Source organism: Phaseolus vulgaris, chromosome 7, assembly GCF_051622355.1.
Source record: "Phaseolus vulgaris cultivar YP4 chromosome 7, ASM5162235v1, whole genome shotgun sequence".
Lineage (NCBI taxonomy): Eukaryota > Viridiplantae > Streptophyta > Magnoliopsida > Fabales > Fabaceae > Phaseolus > Phaseolus vulgaris.
Window position 1 is genome coordinate 7,702,690 of NC_143504.1, and position 20,858 is coordinate 7,723,547.

A 20,858-nucleotide genomic window follows, 5' to 3' on the forward strand; every position below is an offset into this window, starting at 1 on the left:
CAAACTCCACCTGCTTTCGGGCACACTCCACCTATTGCGGAGTACTATCAGCTCCTTCTGGATTTACCTTCTTTAACATGGCAGATTCATCAAAGGTAACATCCCTGCTGATAATCGTCTTCTTTGCCTCTAGACACCACAAACGGTATCCCTTCACTCCAGAACTAAAGCCCATGAAAAGAGTTTTCTTTGCCCGTGGATCCAACTTTGATTCAATCACATGATAATATGCAATAGAACCAAAAACATGCAAAGAATCATAATCAGTTGCAGGTTTTCCAGACCATACCTCTAACGGGGTTTTGCCATCTCTAGCAGATGATGGCAAACGATTGACGAGATGTTGAGCGTATGTCACAGCCTCAGCCCAAAACTCTCTGCCTAACTCAGCATTAGACAACATACAACGAACTTTCTCCACAAGTGTCTTGTTCATACGCTCCGACACCCCATTCTGCTGTGGTGTTTTTCTAACAGTGAAGTGCCGAACTATGCCACAATCTTGACATACCTTCAGGAACGGATCACTCTTGTATTATCCTCCATTGTCTGTTCGGAGAACCTTAATCTTCCTTCCTGTCTGGTTTTCAACTTGAGTTTTCCACTTAAGGAAAATTTCAAGCACATCATTTTTGTTCTTCATAGTAAACACCCAAACTCTCCTGGAAAAATCATCCACAAAAGTGACAAAATAATGCCTACCTCCGATTGACGGTGTCTTGGCAGGTCCCCACACATCTGAATGCACATAATTCAGAATACCCTTGGTATTGGGAATTGCAGTGCCAAACTTCACTCTTCGTTGTTTTCCCAAAACACAATGCTCACAAAATTCAAGTTTGCAAGCCTTTGTACCTTTCAACAATCCCTGCTTGGTAAGAATTTGCAAGGATTTCTCTCCAGCATGTCCCAACCTCATATGCCACAACTTCGTTGCCTCAGCATCCTTCTTAGTGCTAGAAGTTGTTGCCGCTATTGTCCCCACCACTGTACTACCTTGATAGTAATACAAATTCTTCTTCCTCACGCCTTTCAACATCACCAGTGCTCCTGAAGTTGCTTTAAGAATTCCATCTCGCATTGTCACAACTAGGCCTTTAGATTCTAAAGCCCCCAATGAGATGAGATTCTTCTTCAACTTTGGCACGTACCGTACATCCCGCAAAATTCTGGTGGATCCATCATGATTCTGCAACTTGATTGAACCTATCCCAGCTGTCTTACATGGATTATCATTACCCATGTAAACAACCCCGCCATCGAGTTCCTGAAATTCAAAGAACCATTCCCGAATGGGACACATATGATAGGTACAACCTGAATCCAATATCCACTCATCTAGATACGATGATGCTAAAAGTGAGACAATTAAAGAGATATTTGATTCCACATCACTTTTGCATTCTGCAACATTTGCATCTTGCGGAGCCTTCCCTTTCTTCCAGTTTCCTTTCTCATGACAGAAAGCACACTCATCTTTGGCAACGGCTCGACCTTTAGACTTAGACCTCCCTCTTCTCCCCTTTGTATGGCTTTGTTGACGACCTCTTGCCACCAATGTTTCTTCTTCTTGATTTGCCATTACAAACTCAAAATATAATATTCAATATTACAAATAATTTCAAACAACCCAAGGCGAACCTTCGGCTCTTGATACCACTTGTTAGGAAAAACGGGTAATTTTCCCACTAAAACAAAACCCTAACAGAGCTACCGACAAATAATATTGAATAAATAAAGCGGAATAATAAAAGAGATAAAGAGGATAAAACACACCAGAAAATTGTTAACGGAGTTCGGCCAATTTAGCCTAATCTCCAAGCACAACAAAAACAACTCACTTTTATTATTATGGGAGAAGATATTACAAATTGGGATATCTAACAGTGAAGGAGGAGCGTTTAATTTATAACCCTCAAACCTCCTTCCCAGACAATGAACCCACCGATGTGGGACTTGGGATTAAGCCAAAATCAACACCAATGACATTTCAACAATGACAGTAAGGTTATTTTTTTGGTTCACTAAAAGCGCATGAGCAGCGGATGAATGACAATAAGATTGAAAAACCAATTGAACAGGCTTTTCAAGCTCAAAGCCTCAATTGGTAGCTTTTATCATAAACACGGTATTTCACGAGGCAGAGGACGGGAACGTGGTGGTAGCTATTCCAGCAAAGGTCGTGGTGGCCATAATCATGGAGTCACTAAGCAAAACAGCACTGGTTCCAATCACAATCCAAGTTCAAATAACTCTTGGCACGGAGGACGTGTTCGTGAGAACGTGGTCGCGGAGAACGTGGTCACGGAGGACGAGGAGACATTTATAATAAATCAAATGTGGAGTGTTATAATTGCCATAAACGCAACCATTATGCAAATGAGTGCAGATAAAAAGGTGATAATCATGTTGTCAATTGTGCTCAAGAAGATAGTAATCACGAACAAGATGAAGAGGATCATGCAGTACTAATGACAGCCACGTCAAATGAAACTCCAAAAAATCAGACTTGGTATTTGGATACAGGTTGCACGAATCATACGTGTGGTCAGAAGGAGCTGTTTGCAGATTTGGATGATTCATTTCGCACAAAAGTGAAATTTGGTGATGGCAGGTTCGTTCCGGTGATTGGAAAAGGGCGAATTCTTATCACATTGAAGAATGGTGATCACAGGTATATCTATGATGTTTTCTATGTACTTGATATGAAAAGTAATCTATTGAGTATGGGACAGCTAGCCGAAAAGGGTTACGTGATGCAAATAGTTGAAAATCAATTCTCAATTTTTGATAGAAAAAAAGGTAATTTGATTCTTAAAACCTTTTTATCAAAAAAACTGCATGTTTCCAGTAGATTTTCATATGGGTGATTTCAAGTGCTTGAATGTAATAGTGAATAATGAATCGTGGTTGTGGCATTTATGCTTTGGACACTTACATTTTCAGAGTTTGGAAAATCTCTCCAAACGAAATTTAGTGAATGGTTTACCCCATATTCATCACCTTAATCAATTGTGTGAGACTTGCATTTTTTAAAAGAATCACAATATACCATTTGTTAAGGAGCCTCGGCGTGTGAAATTTCCTTTGGAGCTTGTTCATACAGATGTTTGTGGCTCGATGAACATATCATCAATTGGAGGTAATAATTATTTTTTAACCTTTATTGATGATTTTTCAAGGAAAACTTTAATTTATCTATTGAAAAGCAAGGATGATGTATTCCACTGCTTTAAAATATTTAAAGCATTTGTTGAAAGATAGAGTGGTAGACTAATTAAGATGGTGTGTAGTGATGGAGGGGGTGAGTACAAGTCTAATGAGTTCAAGAGGCACTGTGAAGAACTTGGGTTGTAGCATAACATAACCTGTCCCTACACACCTCAACACAACGGAGTTGTCGAGAGAAAGAATAAAGCAATCATGGACATGGCGAGGAGCATGCTTAAAGTGAAAGGTATGCCAAATTATTTTTGGGTTGAGGTCGTAACATGTGCGGTATATTTGATAAACATATCACCTACTCGAAGTGTTCCTAACACAACTCCGATTGAGGCATGGAGCGGATTCAAACCCAATGTGCAGCACTTGAAGGCATTTGGGTCAATTACTTATGCTCATGTCCCCAAGGCAGCAAGATCGAAGTTGGATGATAACTCAATGAAGACTATTTTCATTGGATATAAGCATGGGGGATACAAATTGTACAATCCAATGACAAAGAAGGTGATTGCCAGTCGTAATGTTACATTTGTAGAAGATGAGGAATGGCAATGGAATGCAGCAGCTGAAATGGATTCGAAAAAACTTTATATTTGCGTTTTGAACGATGATGTGGAAGATGGAGTCACTCTTGAAGCACTTGCAGTTCAACCTGGAGTTATAATTCAACCTGAAGTTGCAGCTCCAATTGCAACTATGATGGAGCGACCAAGAAGGCAGTAGCAACAACCTGTACACCTTCAAGATTGCGAAGTAAATCTTGATGATGAAGTTGATGACAATGGAGATTTGGTTCACTTTGCTTTTTTTTGCATATTCAGAACCCGTGAGACTTGCAGATGTCATTCAACACCCCAAATGGAAAGAGGATATGAATGAAGAATTGATGGCGATTGAGAAAAATACTACATGGCAGCTCACTAATCTTCTAAAAGCACACAAAGAAATTGATGTGAAGTGGGTGTACAAGATTAAAGTGAAAGCAAATGGTGAGATTGATAGATACAAGGCAAGGTTGGTGCAAAGGGATTCGAGCAAAGAGAAGGCTATGATTACGAAGAAATATTTTCTCCTGTAACTCGAATGGAAATAGTGAGATTAATCATTGCTTTAGTTGCACAAAGGCAATGGAAAATTCACCAAATGGACATCAAGTCTGCGTTTCTAAACGACCCACTTGATGAAGAGGTTTATGTAAAGCAGCCGTCGGGTTTCATACTATCTGGCAAAGAGGAGAAGGTGTACATACTAACTAAGGCTTTATATGGTCTTAAACAACCACCAAGAGCTTGGAACAAAAGGATTGATTCATTTCTTCATGCCACTGGATTCAAAAAATGTGCATCAGATCATGGTCTTTATGTAAAGACTAATGATTATGGAGATTTGCTAATTTTATGTCTTTATGTTGATGATGTGATTTTTACAGGAAGTAATCTCAAAATGATTGGTGACTTCAAGCATATCATGATGAAGGAATTTGAGATGACTGATCTCGGTCTTATGTCCTACTTTTTTGGCATTGAAGTCATCCAAGGAGATGATGGAATTTTCATTCATCAGAGGAAATTTGCTGCTGAGTTTTTAAAGAAGTTTAAGATGGAGGATTCAAACTCAGTTAAGACTCCAATTGAAACTGGAATTAAGCTCACAAAGGTGATGGACGAACTATAGATGCAACATACTTTAAGCAAATTGTTGGGAGCCTTAGATATCTCACATGTACTAGACCCGACATATGTTATGTTGTGGAATTGGTCAGTCGATACATGGAGTCACCTCGACAAGTTCATTTACAAGTTGTAAAGAGAATTATGCACTACATCAAAGGTACTTTTGGTCTATTTTACTCTTCATCTAAGAAGATTGATATTTTCAGATACTCAGACAGTGATTGAGATGGAGATTCAGACGAGAGGAAGAGCACTAGTGGTAATTGTTTTATGATCGGAAAGACTGTTTGCTTGTGGTCATCAAAGAAACAGTCAATTGTTGCATTATTTACTTGTGAAGCTGAGTATGTAGAAGTAACAGCAAGTGCTTGTCAATCAGTTTGGCTCAGCAATATCATGACTCAAATTGGTTTTAATCTAGATGTTCCAATCAAGATTTATGTTCACAATGTCTCTGCAATTAATCTTGCAAAGAATTCGGTTTTTCATCAAAAAAGTAAACACATTGATATTCGATATCACTTCCTCTTAGATCAAGTTGGGAAGAACATGATCAAATTGGAATAACGTAAATCAGAATATCAGATTGCAGATATTCTTACTAAGACATTGAAGATCGATGCTTTCATCAAGTTAAGAGATTTGTTGGGCATGAAAGTTGTTCCAAATCAGAATTAAGGGAGGATGTTGGTTATTAATTTATATTTTATTAGCCTTAAATGTTAGTTATTAATTCACATTTTATTACTCTTAAATTATTTACTGTTAGTATTGCATTAATGATTCGTTTACATGGTTGTTAGTATTCCTATTTTATAGCCTCCATAGAGTATCAGTTCAGTAGTTTTGCAATTTCGTGCAGTTACGTTCAATTAGTTTCTAAGACCTTTTGCCTTCTGTTATTTCCTTCAATTAGTTTCTACAATACATACAAATCTTAATGTACTCAACTATATATAATTTAATATACCAAAATCACTATACAAATAGTTTTACATTTTTATACTTCTTATGTAAATTAAAAAAGAAAGAAAAACAAATTGGCACTTTTGTAATTATATTTATGAAAATGAAAAAAAAAATTCAAATTTCCATTTTTGTAGAGATCATGATAACATACCTTCTTTTTAATGATTTATATTTTTTATGAAATAAGTAAACATTTTGTGATGATTGAGGTCCATATAATATCTAACGTATCACTACAAGAAAATCATAAAATAGAAACCAATTTTAGAGACAAAAAATAATTAGTTGTTATAGTGACTAAATTAGATATCATTTTAGAGACTAAAAATACTTTTGGTTTCTAAATCAGTTTCTATGATTGTTAAATGGTTTCTAAATTGGTATTTAATTAACAACCAAAGTTTTTGCTACCAAATTTAGAATCTAAATAATTGGTAGTTAAAACTTTGGTAGCTAATTACATATCAATTTAAAAATTATTTAACAATAATAAAAACTAATTTAGAACCAATTTTTCTTTTTTAGTTTCTAAAATGGTATCTAATTGAGTCACTATAGCAACTAATTATTTTTTATCTCTAAAATTGGTTTTTATTTCATGATGATTTTCTTGTAGTGTAGTAATCAAACTCTTCGCATATGAGAAGATTACATCTATGCACCTCAAAATTGCTTTTCACATTTTAGTGTATGAAAAATTGGAAACTTGGTGTCATATGCAAAATCAGCTTGATTTCAACTCAACAATTACTCAAAATTAGTCAAAACATTAAGTTTTTAAACAATTATATGTTTCAGTCATCATCTTTTGAAAATGAATAACTCCTGGAAAAAATAAAAACCTTTTGGACTAGTAGAGTTGAAAATTATTATGTAACTAAAAGAATCTCTTGTGTTATGAAGTTTAGTGAATGATATATAATTTGACATCATATATACAATGAAATGCTCTAATGCGGCCCGATAGCGGGTGGCCTAATAAGCCCAACAAATACTCGCTAGGATATACTCGAAATGGTTCTGATACCATATTACAAAGTGGACTTTAAGCCTAACTCAACCCCATAAAACCGACTCATAGGGTTGAGGTTTGCACTCACTTATATACAATGAAAGGCTCTAATCTCTAGACGATGTGGGATCTCCAACAGAAGCAGAATCATATTTCTAGTAAAATGGTTCCTCAGTTTAGTAACAAGATTAGAAAATAAAAATTTTGTTATCTTTAATATTTTGCACAAATTTGAGTGCAAAAAGCTTGACTAGTGACTAACCAACAACACATAAATTTCATGTGAAATTCCTTTATCATTTAAGCATAGGAGAACAGTGAGAGGGATGAGTGGCTGATGATAATTTGGCTTCATGCATATTCAGTTCACATGTGACTGTCATTCTTCTTCTTTTTTTTCCTATTTTTTTAAAATGGATTTGAATCCACTGGCGTGTAATATTAGTGAACCATCAGATGCCACTTACTGAAAATATGGTTAAATTAAAACTTCCACAAGAAATGAAAAAGCTTTTAGCTACAACAATAAAGTGTCATCTTTTTTGTTTTCCTCGTGTTTTACAGTAACAGTGACAGTGGATTAAGTTTAATCCATTTTCTTTATCTTCATCTTCTCCCTTCCATTTTGAAGCTCCCTTGGCTCATTCTCTCTGCCATAAACAAAGTATTAAAATGTTAGAACTTCAAAAATGTAGAGAAAGATATGATGGGAATAGCTATGTTCAATTGACATGTATCTATAATATGTTGGACTTGCACTTACCATTACCAATGGATCTTTTGCAGTGAAGAACTGCCTCGTATATTGAGCTTTCAGAATCACAAGAGTAGCGCCAATCATCAGCAGAAAGGGCTACACTAATTCGCGGGGATGTGTCTGAATAGTATCTCCTGTTCTTCACAGACAAACCTCTTTTAGCAGCAGTTTCAGTACTTGATTTGTGACCCCTCAGTCTTCTGCACAAAGGCCTCGAGAAATCCAGATACTTCTGAAATACTCTCCTTGATAATGTTCTGCACCTTTTCAAGGAAAGGCATCTAGAAGGGCATGTAGGAGCCTCACTCTTTGGTGCATGTGAAGATGAAACCGGGCTTGTGTTGGAGTCAGAGGACTCGTATTCTTCCATTTGCAGTGATTCAGCAAAAAGAGGCATGAGGTAGCCATTGGAAAAGAGTTCATCTGCATGGACAAGAGTAAGAGGGGACTGTGAAATTGGGAAGTCAAATTTGGAGTCCTGTGAGTTCTTAAAGAATCTTTTAGAGGGAGGCTTTTTTGGGTCCATCTCAATGAAAGAAGCTTCATCAGATGCATCAAGGGAAGTTCTAAGAGAGCTTTCAAGGCTTTCTAGCAATGATGGCCTCAGGTTTACTAACCAACTATATGAGAAGCTTTCAATAGAAAGAGGCTGGGAAGTTTCCATGGCTGTGGTATTGTGAAGGTATAGAAGGGATCTTGGAAAGAATTGACAATTTAAGGGAAGGGGATACAAGGTGGCCTATTGCTACCAAAAGCACTCACTCCTCTTGTGCAGCATATCTTTTGACTTATATGTATACAAACACACACACACCCTTAATATATCATCTCTGTCCAAGAATTAGTCATGTGGCTGTCTGGCAAGAGACAATGAGTTTTAATAATTGGAAATAAGAAAGGAAGAAAAAGAAACAGGAATATGAGCCCACCAATACACCCATAATGTCCTGTTTCATCAGTAGTTAGCCTCACCTTTTCTTTTTACTCATTATTTGCTTTAAAATTTTCATCAAAGAGGAGTTGGTTTGTTTCTTGACTCATACTGTAAATTGCAAATCACATTCTAAAAAATAAAATATTACTTTGACAAGTGCAAATTAAAAGACATTAGTGTAAAGTTATCAACACTCTTTATCAGTACTCTTTAAAAAATCCAGCAGGTTCTTGCACACTAACATTCAAATGTTGTTACACTAGGAATCTAGTAAAAAAAACATGCTTTAGAATATTGCTTTTACCCCTTCTTTTCAGTAAATTGAAACTCAAAAGTAATCAAGGAGGATTATTGGTTTAAATCCTCTGTTATGATGAATCAATATGTGCAATGTTGTTGATTGTACTAAGGTTTTCTACGTTTTGCTATTGTCTTGTTGTTGTGTGTAATAATATTATTTGGATGGACATGAGCACTTTAGAAAGGTGATTTCATCAGTGTGATACTACATTCCAACTGTGCACGCCTGCAACACCAGACTAAACTTAGAATCATAAAATATCTCATCATACAATATTTATTATGTGCATGCAACATAAATGACACAGATATGTTGTATATTTTATTGAAACATCATTGATTATTGTATACAGGAGATACTCTTGGACAACATTATTGTCTGATGAAGAGAAAAAGCATTGTACCATAGTGGTTTAGTGGATTAGCGTCATGCAATGGTTTTTAACTATGCACAAGATTTGAGTCTTATTCAAGAAATTTAGAATAGAGAATACTGTACTAAATATATCTATCAAGAATCGCAGTGGTAAGTTTTTACCTAGCAGGTTTTCTTCGATAATAACCGAAAGCTCTTTAAAAGGTGAGTGTCGGTAAACCTTTCTAAGTAAAAGCAAAATTTTGATTCTAAATTGGATCTTACTTTTCTTTGGGAAAGATCGTGATAAGAAAAAGAGAGGAGCAGGACAACTTGTAAGAAATAGTTTATATAATTTGAAAAATAATGCACACACACGTATCTACAATAAATTCATGGTAATATTATGAGAAAAAATAATAAATAAAATGAGTAATAGAAAAGAAAGAGAAAAAACACTGTAATGCTTTGCTTTCAAAGGTCTGTTAGTAGTTCTTACGAGCATTAAATGTATATTTATAATTAAAAAATATTATTTTGACAACTATAGTCAAAGACATCACTTTTTAACATTTTAAAAACAAAATGACATAAACTTACATTTTTAATAAAATATTATATCTTTTTCTAGTAATTTCAATCAATTCATTTTTGGATTATCAATATATTACGACTCTTTATAATTTAAAGGTGAAAAAACCAAAATCAAATTAAATCTAGATAACTAAGTATAGGTTACATACAAATTTCGTGATAATTAAATTTCAAGAACAAAATCATATTTTTTTTAATATCTAACTTACAATAAATGTTTGTTAGAAACTTTTAATAAAGGTTCATAACAAGTAAAAATAGTTTATTTAATTTAACTAACCACTTCATTGATTCATAACAAGTAAAAACTTTTTTATCAAGTTCTCCCGTCAAATTTCCTCTATCTGAAGCCTTCAACTTCTTTTTTTATTTAATAATTAAGTATTTAGGATGAACTTGTAGTATAAAATTATTCAAAAGGCTAGTAATAAAAAAAATAATGAAATTTGAACAATTTTATAGAATGTGGGTCTAGGGATTTGAAGAGAGAAAATTTGAGTTTTTTTTATTACGTGAATAATGAATATGATACTCTGATTAGTGAGATTTAAACAAAAAAAAAGTGTTTAAAATTATTCATATGATTCGATTCATGGAGATTTGTAGAAGAAAATGGAAATTTCAACTCGCGTGACAATTTGATTATAAAAATTTAAAGAACCAAATCCAAGCAAAGCATTCCTTCTATACAGTTAATAATTGTCAATGGACCAAAAGTAACCAAGCTTAAATTAAAATGTTCATAAAGATAACTTGAAATCAAATGTTCATGCAGTCTCTTCGTAAAGGAAGGCATATGCATATTACAAACTGATAAGTTACACGATAACATATGTAGAGAATCATTGTTGTCCTTCGATGAGTTCAACACGAATTTGAATTCTTAAAGAGCAAAACTCGTGAGGTTCTGGTGGGGTAAGGAAATTCAGGCTTTTTGATCCACTAGCAGTCTGAGTGGAGCTGCACACAGATCTTCTGAGGCTTAAATGCTTGAGTAAGTTACGTCGTTTTCATCAAAAAACGGGCAAACTGGTTCTGATAAGAAATTCTATGAAATGCTAAAATAGCAGACAAGGGTCCCATCAGCTGTCGGATAAAGTAAGCATGAGCAAAAGTTCTTGGGACAAAAGCTACTAAGCCAGGATAGTAAGTGACTTGAAACCAATTGGTCCCTCCCCTATGTCCCCATTTAAGACAATATGTATTTACTAGTAAATACAACACTCATTAATGCAGTCTAATTCTGAAAAGAATGTTGCACCATTCATGAGAGCAGGAAGGACCCAAAGAATTAAGTGGTTCTGATCAAAATTGACAGAATTTTTATCTACAAGGATATAGTTAGTTGCATTGCAGATAAATTTCACAAGGGAGCATCATGACAACCAGCTCAGCAGCAGGTAAAATGTGGCTATAGGCATTAGGCAAACCACATGCACTCATTCTGTAACTATTTGTCATTAAGTGCCGTTCTGGGGCCAGCTTGTAAGGATGTTAAGACTGAGAGAGGCAACCAATACATTATTGGATTCTGTATAGCTTAATAAAGCAAACTCTGCATATTGGATTATGTATAACTTGAATAAAGCATACTCTGCTGCTGCATTTCATTTTCAGTCATCCTTCACTGTTCATCTTCCAGAGACTTCTGAAATATTTTATCTTGGAATTCCATCTACAGTTGGCATTGAAAGTTGAAATTCTGAAGTTCTTGCTTTTGGTTAAAGCCTGCAACCATCTTAATGTGAGGCTCTGCAAATGGGGTCATGACAAACATTTATCAGCACTGACAATAAGAGAGGGGTGTTCGCAACACACTCTAGCTTCAAATCGAGGACTTTGGAGCTTGAAAATGATACAATCAAGTCTCTGAGAAACTTTTTCGCAACATACTTTCTAACACACTCCTTATTCTTAGTTGAATTTTTTTGAAAATTACAAAATCAAGTAGAAACTCATTGAAAATAGGAAGTGGGATTTAAAAAGTTTTTATGTTTTCTAACAGATTCCAATCAATAGTAAAGAACGCGTTGAAGAAAGTGTATTAGATAGTGTTTTGCTGACAGTTCTCCCGACAATAATCGTACTACCGATGTCAAGTGTTTAAATATTGACAAAAGTAGTACAATACAACCCCACCCACCCTACTCCTCCTCCTTCTGCTTTTAACTTTTAACCCTCCAAGTTTAAAACATTGAGAAGTAATAAATTATGTAAAATCTTGGTCAAGGCATAATAAGTGCATCTTAATGTGTCGGACAGGGATTGGAAAATAGACAGACTCGGAAGCAAGAAAGCCAAAAAAGTAAGATGGTCAAAAACTTTATATTTATTTCATGAGATCAAGAAATACAAAAGCATTCCACAAACTATGCAACAACATTGATGGCAAGAGGTTCCTGGACCGTACAAAGACAGTACCCATCACCATGCCAAGAAATACAAGTGGTAGTATCCTCTGAATGTTAAAATGTGCCAAGGCAAAAGATACTGAACTAACTAATATTGCACTCCATACAGGCATGTATTTGGTTAAAGATGGGAGAAGGAAACCACGGAAGACAATCTCCTCCCATATTGGAGCACAAACTGAGACTACCACTGCATAGAGCGCCATTGCCACAGGGTCTCGGGCAACAATGGATTGTTCTACACTTGAGATGGTAACTGGAGTATATTGAAGAACAGGCAACAAATTTAGGTTCATTTGTGATAGCTGATTGATAAAGGGGAACATAAGGCAGCCTAAACCAACATCAAACTGCCACTTCCCCTTGAGTTCAAATTTGAACCAATCAGATGAAAGAGGTTGAAACTTTGCAAGACAATGCCAAAGAATTGCTATCCCAACCACACCTTCGGCAACATCGGTCAAGAGGCTGTACAATGCTTGCCCTCTGTATGTAAGAGAATCCTTTCTGAACCCTGCTGTGTATGCTAAAAATGGAACTATCCAAGATCCTACAAACCAAAATGAGGCAATCCAGAGGAGCATAACCTGCAGAATCCAACTTAGTTTGCTCTTCTAGAAGTAATGATACTAAGAGCAAATCAAATCGACTATATAATTTCTGAATAAGTAAATATTTGGCAATTCTATCCATTTACTAGTTCTTAATTGAAAAGAGACATAACTGTTAAAGATATGATTTGATAACATTAAATAGGAAAATATGATATGATTTTATTACATCAATAAGCAAATATTTCTCTTTATGAATTATTAATTTTATTTCTTATTATTATATTTCTTCTTCATTATAAGTAAGAATACTCATATCATGAGTGTACACTACATTCAGAATTCATCATATGCCTTCTCGGTTTCTCTTTTCAACAATAACAAAATACCCTTACTATCAAATCAATAAAAAAATTATAATACTTTATTCTAAAAGTTTATTTTTGAAATGAGATAAAACTTTGAGAAGTGAAATAAAAGTTTATTTCTGACCTAAAATCTAAGAGCCAGTTTGATACAGAGAATGGTATTTGCATACTATGAAAGGAGAATAAAGAAAGAGATTGAAGTGATCATTGTATTGCTGGTTAGCATCGTGATTTCATAACATATTGTATATTTGGAACAGGGAATAGAATCAGAATTGTATTGGAATGACAATAAAAACTCCTGTAAAATCAAATGTTATGATTGCAAAATATGAATATTTTACATTTTTGAACTTGAACAGAAAAATTTCAATAAAAAAGTAATTACTTTAGTTTTCCAAATTCAGATGGTCAGGTAGCAAAGGGTGCAAAGTTTTTATAGTAATTTTTAAATATAAGAGCAGTTTATTAATTTTGCAGCCATTTTAATACAGAAAGTGGAAAATATCAATTTTAACCACATTATTATTTGCCAATCAACTAATACCTTTTATCGTTTATGCATGAATGAAATTGGGGTAAAGTTGTCAAGCAATAACTTTATTGCCCTTTTGACAGCCAAGAATCCCCATTCACTACAAAAGAATAGGAAGAGGCCTTCTTGGCAATGCAGAAGTAGGCCTGAATGGAATGGTCATTTCATGCCTTTTCATATACTAAACATACAAATAGAGCTTCTTAAAGTAAGAAGACATGAAATCCTTATCTAAAGTACAAAACATACTCAAAGAATTGATAGCATTGACAATGGTATCAAAACGTTAGGAAGCATATACTTTACCTGAACAATAGTTTTTGCTGTCCAAGGAACTGTCCAGGGTTCCACATTATGAATAACAGTTATGACCTGAAATGTTAAAAACACAGTACTATTAGAATCTCTAAGACTCCCCAAATATGTTTGAATTGACTATGACAGATTTATATGAACACAATATTATTGATTAACACAAAATGAACTAATAGAGCTACTACAATCAAGAAACCTTAAAGAACACCCAGAGCCTGAGCATCTACAGGAAGATAACCTCCCTAGCCCCACTGCAACATAGTAATACTCACTTCCTCCCCGCCACCATGCACCCCTGCTCCCTATGAACCTATTATTCACCAACGAATCCTTCTCTCCTCACACTTCAACATTACTAACTCCCATCCCACTCAACTCTTTTCCTTCTTCTATAAGTGTTTAACAATTTGTTTGAGGACAGATGGCGAAGATTTAAAAGTAAATTGATGTTTAGACAGTTTGATAATGTTATAATTTCTTTTGAGAATGATGTCATCACATCCATTTTAACCAAAAACATATCAAGACATAATCTATATTACTCTAATTTATTTGGTCCTAATCCGTACTACCAAATCAATTGTTGTTAGAGATAGTTCTCATTTTACTTTTTTACCTTTCTGTCTGTGTATTGTAACGATAATATAACTAACTGGTTTAGTTAGTTATAACAAACTTTGTTAAAGGTCTATCTACTCTTATATATAGGACTTATGGAACAAAGAATAGACAAGTTTACAATCCATGTACTCGTTCACTTTAGAATCAATAAATGATTTTTTCCACTTTTGTGTGATATCAATCAAGAGAAAATTGATCCATGGCTTCTGAAAATCAAACACCTATTAATCCTCCACCTCCTCCTCCGCCACTAACAGATCAACTTCATGCCATAGCATCTAATACACGAATCATGTATATGGTGGCTCTACTTCCTTTGTTTCAACACAAGCTCAGTGACCTTTTCACATCAAATCACAAAGAAACTTGATGATACAAAATTTTCCTATGGCACCAAGTAGAACTAGTTATCCAAGCACACCGATGACATCATTTCATTATTGTTATGAAAATTCCATTGTGTTTTTTGAATGAGTAAGATCGTGATCTTAATCACTAAACCTTGACTATCTTGTTTGGTAACAAGAAGATCAATCACTCTTAGCATGAGTTTGATCTTTGCTCTCCAACACTATTCTTTCTCATGTTCTTGGTTTATACTAACTAATATGAAAATTGGTAGAAGATTTATGCATATTTTTATCATCAAACTCGTACAAAGGCACGCCAATGTGCGCCCATTGGAGATCATGTCTCTTCCAAAGAACATCTTGATTTCATTCTTGAGGGATTACCTTGAGTATGATTTTGTCATCACCTTGACAGAAAGTTGCACCAAAGATATTATAATCAAAAAAAGTGGGAGACTTGCTTCTTGTGCACAATCTACACCAACAGAAGTATTGAAAGAAAAAAAAAACATTGATTTAGCCTTTTACCTATTTGTCAACATAGCTCAAACTTCACCACCATCATAATCATCTTCCAATGATCGATAATATTTTATTTTTTGTGACCAAAAGGGACGAAATGGTTGCTACAATCATGGTTGAAGTCATGATGGTCAAGCCTCCATTCAGTGCCAAGTATATTTCAAATTTGGTCAGGCAATGATTTCATGCTACAATTGATTCAATCCACAATTTCAACCACCTCAAGACTCTTACACTTCTAGCATGCGCTAACCTCAAGGAAATTCATATTTCTCTTCTCATCAAACACAACCACCTCCTCAGTCTTTGCAACATTAGTATCAACCTTCACAGTTTGCTACTTCCCAACATGTTACTTCTCCCAAAGCGCCTCAAGCAATGTTAGCCAATATGGATCAAGCCATTCCTTAGACATGGTTCCCTGAGTTTAGTGTTTCACATCATGTAAATAATATGGCCCAAAATATTCAACAAACATCTCCTTTTGAAGTATTGATTAGATCTTCATGGAATGGACAAGTTTTACCCATTTGCTCATTCAATTCTACTTCCCTTACTTTTTTACATAATCCCATAATGCATTTTACCCTTACCAAACTTTGACACGTTCCTTCCATTACAAAAAATCTTCTCAATGTTAGTAAATTTGCTCAAGGTAACAAAGCTTACTTTGAGTTTCATCTTGATCATTTCTATGTCAAATGTCAAGCATCCAATGAAAGTCTTCTTCAAGGAAAAGTTGGACTTGATCGCTTGTACTAGTTTCCCAGCTTGCATCTTGCCTCTTATACACAAGAAGAACCTTCTATTTCCCTACTTCTAGTTTAAACACTCACTATTTCTAATAATAATTTCGATTGCAATGGTCATACCTAGCATTTACAGTTAGGAAACACCAATTTTTCAGATCTAATAAGCTCCACCTTATCACCTAATAGCTATTGTACCTGTATGGATATTGGGGACTGAGTAATGTTGATCCATGTCGATACAAGGTGTCTACTTCACTCTTGATTGTCCTATTCTTCAAGTCTCCTTCCTCTTCGCGTGCCTCGGTCGGCCGGTGGGGGTACCTGCGATTGCGCTCCAACGCTCAAGTCAGCGATAGTGCCCAAGTGAGAATTCTCTGATCGTATAAAAACGTACCTTTTTTCCCTTTTAGAAGTCTCTTTAGTAGGCTGACTTGGGCCTTGGCCATGTGGACCAAGCAGTTGATGGTCAGAGACGTGTTTAGCGGTTTCTGGGTCGTGCTTGATGGTGTCCTGAAAACTAGGGGAATGATTTAGAGAACATGCTTCGACTTAGTCAATGGTCGTTGTAACTGCTTTTCACTTCACGCGAGACAATCGTAGTGGATTTAATCGGATTTAATTAGATTTATTCGACGTAAACCATTCGGTCGTTCGGCGCCGACCTAATTAGATTTATTCGACGTAAACCATTCGGTCGTTCGACGCCGACCGGTACAGCTACCTACACACATTCATATTTCATCAACTCCATCTTTATCACTTTCTTCAGCCACCACTATCTTTTCATCTAATTTAGAACCTAGTCAATACCCAAGACCTTCAAACATTCATCATATGCAAACTAGATCCAAAACTGGTATTTTACAAACTCATTTCATCCTACCCTTCTTCTTGCCCAGTTACAACCAGACAATCTCTTCGTGATCCACAATGGTTTTATGCTTTGAAGGATGAAACTTTTAACCCTGGTCTCTTGTTTAACTATTGCCTCACAGAATAGCTATAGGATGTAAATGGATGTTTTGGATTAAGGAAAATCCTAGTGGTACTATTTAAAGGTATAAGGCAAGGATTGTCGCAAAAAGGCTTTAGTCAATGGTCGGGTTTTGATTATACAGAAACTCTCTCCAGTTGTTAAACCACTTTTTATATGAATTGTTCTAACTCTTGCTCTTACATGCAAATGGTATATCTTCCAATTAAATGTTCACAATGCTTTTCTCAACGGTTTCCTATATGGAGAAGTTTCTATGGCTCAACCACTTCGATTTGAAGCCATTGATACATCCCTTGTTTGTAGACTTCATAAGGCCATTTATGGTCTTAAATAAGTTCCTTGTGCCTGGTTAGATAGATTCAAAACTACCTTACTAAAGTTTGGCTTTAAAGATAGCAAGTGTGATCCATCTTTATTCATTCATAGTCATGCATCTTGTGTTGTCTACTTACTAGTATATGTTGATGACATCATTAAAGCAAGTAGTTCATCCTCTTTTCTTCAACATATTATTAAGTAGTTGGATTCAATCTTTTCTCTTAAGCAACTTGGTAATCTTTTACTTTCATGGCATAGAAGTGTGACCTCAATCTGATGGATCCTTGCTTATGACCCAGTCTAAATATTGAAGATTTACTTTCCAAAACCAAAATGTTGGACACTTGATAATCGTGTTTTTAACAATGATCATTGAACATATATTCTAGGCTTTTGGACTTTTATCATTTAAATAGATTTTATTTTAGAGATTTTATCTTCTTTTTTTATCAGTGTCAGTGAATTAGAACAATTTTGATGGTTTGTTGAAAGTGTCTGTGAAATAAAACAAGTAAAATTATGTCAAGAAATAAGATTTGATAGGGCGATATCATAGAAGTTGCAAACATTAGAAAGCCCATCTTTTAAAAGCTAACTCTTTCAAAAAGATCAACTATCTTCATATATATCTCTTTGAGATTCCTCTACCTTATATTTTTGTTCTTTGTTCACTATCATATGACTATGTATAAAGAGTCTTTCTTTTCCCCTTCTAATGTTCTAACAACATGAAGTGTAAGTTGAAAAATGAAGAACGAACAAGAGTTTGCTTCATGTTATCTAGCATATTTATTATTATCTTCACAGCTAAAAACTTACCTTGTCATGGTTCTAGTTCTAAAACTAAGGAGCAATTACATCATGAGAAACACAATTTTTCCTTTGGTTAGTCAAGTGCCAATATGACAAGGGGAGAGAACACGAATCAGCTCATGTTCTTCAGATTGTCCTAAGGAATTAAATCAGAATGGCATGTCAAATTTGTCAAGATCGAAGGATAATTCATTAGGTGATTGGGTAAACATGTTCAATCAGTAGGTTAAGCAAATAATAGCAGCTTCTGCATCTTTTACCACTTTTGACATGGATTTTAGTTCTGACATGAGTACAAAACACCATTCCAAACACGCAGTTACTGTTTGAACTTTTAACTTAAGAGTGATTGGATTACGGATTTCATTTGGTCAATTGAAGTAGCATACTCAACCTTTTTTTGTGGGAGAAAATAGCATATAGATCTTTATCCAAGATTTTCACCCGACACATCTCACATGAAGTTATGAATTCAGATTGATCAATAATAAGATTGTGTTTTATAATATACTTTATCCTACCCACTTGGTCACTGCTTATAATAACGCTGCCATGAAATTTTGTTTCATGAAGTACATGACAGAAAGGGGAAAAAGGAGTAAACCCCATTCTAGTCCCTCCACAACTTTGCAAAAAAGTAGTCCATTTTATTCTTGTTCACCAGTTTAATTTTTACAATTGTTTTTGACAAAAAAGGATTAAGTGGATGCCATTTCGTAAAATCTGGGTCAAAGTTGAGAATTTTGTTAAGTTAAAAGTGAGTAATATTTACAGTCACAGTGAGTAGAGTGGGAATTCACCTGAACAAACAATCTAACCATTTTTCTTTGTGGACTTAAAAACTGAGGGTAAGATAATCTTAATGTAAAGTTAAATAAAAGGTAAATAGAGAACAGGTTGAAGGGTTAAATAAGCAAAAAAATGTTCACCAAAAAGACAAGACAACTATATAAGAATAGTATGACTGTATGATAGAGAAATGGTTATAAAATATGATCTGCAGCCACAAAAGTGTAGTTTTTGGAGGTCTCCGAAATTACAATTGAAACCACATCAACCTCAATACCCTGAAATTTTTGTAATTATGGGATATTGAACTTTTTAAGAAAATACAGAGACCAGCTCCGTATAATGAAGATGGACCTCTAGAATACTAGGGGGGAAAAGATAGTGCAGGTCATTCATATCGGAGAACTGAACCTTCCTCAAATCCCCACAGAAGTTCCTACCTCTCTCATTCCCCCCTCTTCCCTTACACAGCCTTTAACTTTATGAGTTAGCTTCCGTCACCTTTTGCCACGTAGGCAAGTTTTTTTATAGCCTAAACAAGTCACCTTCTCTTCTCTTCTCACTCACTTTTAACATGGTCTAACACAGGATTTCCTCACAAAATCACAAACCAACCAGAACTACAATTTAAAACCATGATCTAAAACAAAATAGTAATTAAGAGGGTTTATCTTTCTTTAATCAATGACAACCTTCATAATATATTAGACATGTTTCATCCATTGAATGTAAGTTAAAGCCATGGGATTGTGCATTTTAAAACAAGAAGAACACAATCAAGACATGCGCAACCCATAGAGTATTTAAGAAATCAGCATTAACCAAGAATAGAAACTTAAAATCTCTAAAGCAAAAGACGGACACCAAAGAGACAGCAATGAATAATTCGTTGTTTACAAGTAAATACCTCGTGAATAGCAGCAAACCAATCTTTTTTGAGGTCATCGGACTGGTCACCTTCAAGCTTCACCAAATCTTCGGCCAATTTATCGTCTTTGAGCTCAGAACCATTAATTTCTGATGAAGAGTTTTCATGTCTATAACACAAAAATCTCCATTTCTATAATGAACAAATGATTCAGGCCAGAGCAATAATAATGAACAGAAAACTAAACAAGCTTCATACACCAACTGCCCATTTCACGCACCAATCCAATCATTTAACTAAATCCCTTAACAATAATTAATTGATTAAAAAAATCAATACCCAATTGACCCATTAGATTAAATATCAATAAAAATAATATTTTTTTTAAAAACTTCGTTCAAAAACAAAACTCACTTTTGTGGGAAAGGTGATAGATGATTGGAATGGAATAGGAGCGGAAGGTAGATAGAAAGGCGAAACCCTAGAGTTGTGGTGAAGGGAGAGAGAGAAGGGAAGGGAAGAAATGGTGGTGAACATTGATGGCAGTTCAACACCAGAGATTGATGAACAGGGTTGATTGTTTCACTGGGCATCATATACACAAAAATATGGCCATTGGATTGGAGCTTCCACTCCTACCAATGAAACCAAAACACACTGTTCTTCTAATAATATCAGGTGTCAATTGCCTACACCATGAATTAAACTTTGGCCTTTTTCAAATTTTCACACCCTTCACTTTAGTAAATTGTAAATAAACTACAATTAAAATTGATAATTATCACATAATCAGGGATGAGAGCATGAGTTGCACATGGTAGCATTTTGCTTC

General features: G+C 34.9%; 2 protein-coding genes across 4 annotated transcripts; both read right to left on the minus strand.

The window, feature by feature from the left end:
* Positions 1–7,152: 7,152 nt before the first annotated feature.
* On the minus strand, positions 7,153–8,484 carry MAKR6 (membrane-associated kinase regulator). Its single transcript, XM_068635606.2, has 2 exons — positions 7,640–8,484; positions 7,153–7,526 (listed from the first exon to the last, which is right to left on the minus strand). Exons 1-2 carry the CDS (start codon positions 8,295–8,297, stop codon positions 7,483–7,485), a joined length of 702 nt encoding a protein of 233 aa, XP_068491707.2. The 5' UTR covers positions 8,298–8,484; the 3' UTR covers positions 7,153–7,482.
* Positions 8,485–10,484: 2,000 nt separating this feature from the next.
* LOC137828128 (uncharacterized) lies at positions 10,485–20,858 on the minus strand. Of its 3 annotated transcripts, none has more exons than XM_090305072.1 (4): positions 20,441–20,789; positions 20,066–20,218; positions 13,988–14,053; positions 10,485–11,568 (listed from the first exon to the last, which is right to left on the minus strand). In XM_090305072.1, the coding sequence occupies exons 1-4, from the start codon at positions 20,561–20,563 to the stop codon at positions 11,434–11,436; spliced, it is 477 nt and encodes a 158-aa protein (XP_090161198.1). In that variant the 5' UTR covers positions 20,564–20,789; the 3' UTR covers positions 10,485–11,433. The 3 variants fall into 3 exon arrangements, with proteins under 3 accessions (XP_090161198.1, XP_090161199.1, XP_068490678.1); XM_090305073.1 differs by lacking the exon at positions 10,485–11,568 and adding an exon at positions 12,123–12,777 and having other exon boundaries at positions 20,441–20,858; XM_068634577.1 differs by lacking the exon at positions 10,485–11,568 and adding an exon at positions 12,123–12,814 and having other exon boundaries at positions 20,441–20,858.